This window comes from Dipodomys ordii, unplaced genomic scaffold, assembly GCF_000151885.1.
Source record: "Dipodomys ordii isolate 6190 unplaced genomic scaffold, Dord_2.0 Scaffold166, whole genome shotgun sequence".
Classification (NCBI taxonomy): domain Eukaryota; kingdom Metazoa; phylum Chordata; class Mammalia; order Rodentia; family Heteromyidae; genus Dipodomys; species Dipodomys ordii.
Genome location: NW_012267382.1, coordinates 313,405 through 315,483, shown reverse-complemented (window position 1 = coordinate 315,483; position 2,079 = coordinate 313,405). Strand labels below are relative to the sequence as shown.

The 2,079-nt window shown below is 66.9% G+C and overlaps 1 protein-coding gene across 1 annotated transcript in view; it reads right to left on the bottom strand.

The window, feature by feature from the left end:
• Positions 1-2,079, bottom strand: part of Pkp3 (plakophilin 3) — a 23,121-nt gene that overhangs the window by 16,988 nt on the left and 4,054 nt on the right. The window contains exons 2-3 of the mRNA XM_013033341.1: positions 504-583; positions 10-372 (exon numbers count right to left, since the gene is read on the bottom strand). Coding sequence (XP_012888795.1) covers positions 10-372; positions 504-583 — 443 coding nt within the window. The remainder of the gene's footprint in view (positions 1-9; positions 373-503; positions 584-2,079) is intronic.

Below are 2,079 nucleotides of genomic sequence, written 5' to 3'. Positions count from 1 at the left end.
GCCCCCGGCCCTGCTCGAGCCGCAGCTGGCCTGGCGCTCGTAGGCGAAGGCGCGGTAGGTGGAGGGGGCCGCGGGCTCCAGCTGCTCCGACACCACGCTGTAGCGGTCGTCCAGCGCGCCGGGGCCCAGCCGCAGTGAGCGCAGGGACAGCGTGTCGTAGTCAGCCCGGCCGCCGGCCCCACCGCGCTCGTGGAAGGACACCGGCCGCACAGCCATGGGCGGGCCGGGCTGGATGCCCCCGTACCCCGCAGCCCCGAAGGCCCCGCCCCCGTTGTGGGCAGAGCTCAGCCTCCGCCCGCAGCTCAGGTCCACAGCCGAGCGGGAGGACCAGGAGGCTGGGCTGTAGGCCGGCTTGGCGATGGGCCTGAAGGTCTGTGGAAGAAAAGAAGAGCACGGTGAGCGGGTGTCCGGGATCCCGCCCACCCTCGCTGCAGCCGAGACGCCCTGACGGCCGACCCCCGGCACAGCGAGACGCCCCGACAGCCCCGACCCCCGGCACTCACCGCGGGCTTGTGGCCACTCAAACCCTGAGAGCGGGAGCTGAAGCCGGCCTGCGGGGTGGGGTCCTGGCTCCTGGACGGACCTGCGGACAGGGCGGGGGAAGCCGACCTGGCCGGTCAGCTGTGCACCAGCCTCCGGCCTCCCTCTGCCCGCTGGCTCTGTCCCTGAGAGTGGCCTCAGCCCCAGGGCCAGGTGGGCGTTGGAGATGGTGTCCAGCCGCACCGCCACCTGGCGTCGTCCACAGCCACTGTGGAAGCTCTTCAACAGCGCCTCTGCCTGAGGCGCCCAGAGCACCCGCCCCACTGACCTCGAGGCTGCCTGGGGAACGCTCCAGGGTCTCCGCCCGCTGTCCAGTCTCTGCCAGGACACGGCACACAGCCCCCTTCACCAGGGAGCCAGCCCGGACTGCCCCAAGCCACACTCACTCCCGTGGAGTGCCTCCTGTGCCCAGACCCCGGCTGAGCCCTGGTCGCCGGGGGTGCTCTGGTGCTGACCCAGGAGGCGGTCTTCCTGGACCAGTCTGCCCTGATGGACGGTGGCAGAGCCTGAGGCGGGGGCCACGCCCGCCCCATCCAGCCCCACCTCAGCGGGCGGCGGTCGGCCTGGCTCCGCGAGTGGACGAAGGGGTGTGGGCGGGGAAGGAGGGCGGTTAGGCCCCGGCAGAATAGGTGGATGGTCGGTGCGCAGTGGACAGGAGGTGGAGGGGGCGGGCAGGTGGTGGTCACATGGCGAAAGCCCAGGAAGCCAGCTTCCCTCCTGGCCCGTCTCTGCGGGGACTCTGCTTGTGGGAGGGGCTCCTTGACCAGAGCTGCTGGCTCAAGGGCTGAAGGGTCAGGAAAGCTGGGAAGTCGACCTTGGCTTCTCCCCACCCCACCCCCGCTGGATGGTCTGGGGTGCCCCACCAAGGAGCTCCCCAGATCTACCCAGGTTAATGAGGCTTTGTTAACTCTTGACGCCAGGGAGGACAGCGCGGGGCACACCCCAGCCTGGGGGCCTGACGCCCACCCCCAAATTACTGTTCTCCTCCCCTAATTGGCAGGGTGGCCAGGTGGCAATTAGTCCTCCCTCCCCTCCGCCCCCATGACCCCTGGCACCGCTCTGGTCCAGCAAGGCCAGGGCCCGCAGCAGTCAGTAGCCACCCTGGCCAGCCTCTCTGGACGGCCGTCACGGGGTCAGTTCTGGGAACCTTCCTAAGCATGTGAACCATGGTGACTTCTGACCAGAGGTTTGTGTTACTGTCTGACTCGAATCCTTGCTGTTGTAGATGGACTAGAGAGGAAGTGTCCTAATCTCAGCACGTTCGAGTGACTTCCTAACACACACCCACAGTTACACTGCACACATGCACAGACCCCGCACATACATTCACACACACACACACCACCCAGACACACACGCACACACCCGCACATACATTCACACACACACACACCACCCAGACACACATGCACACACCCCGCACATACATTCACACACACACACCACCCAGACACACATGCACAGACCCCGCACATACATTCACACACACACACCACCCAGACACACACGCACACACCCGCACATACATTCACACACACA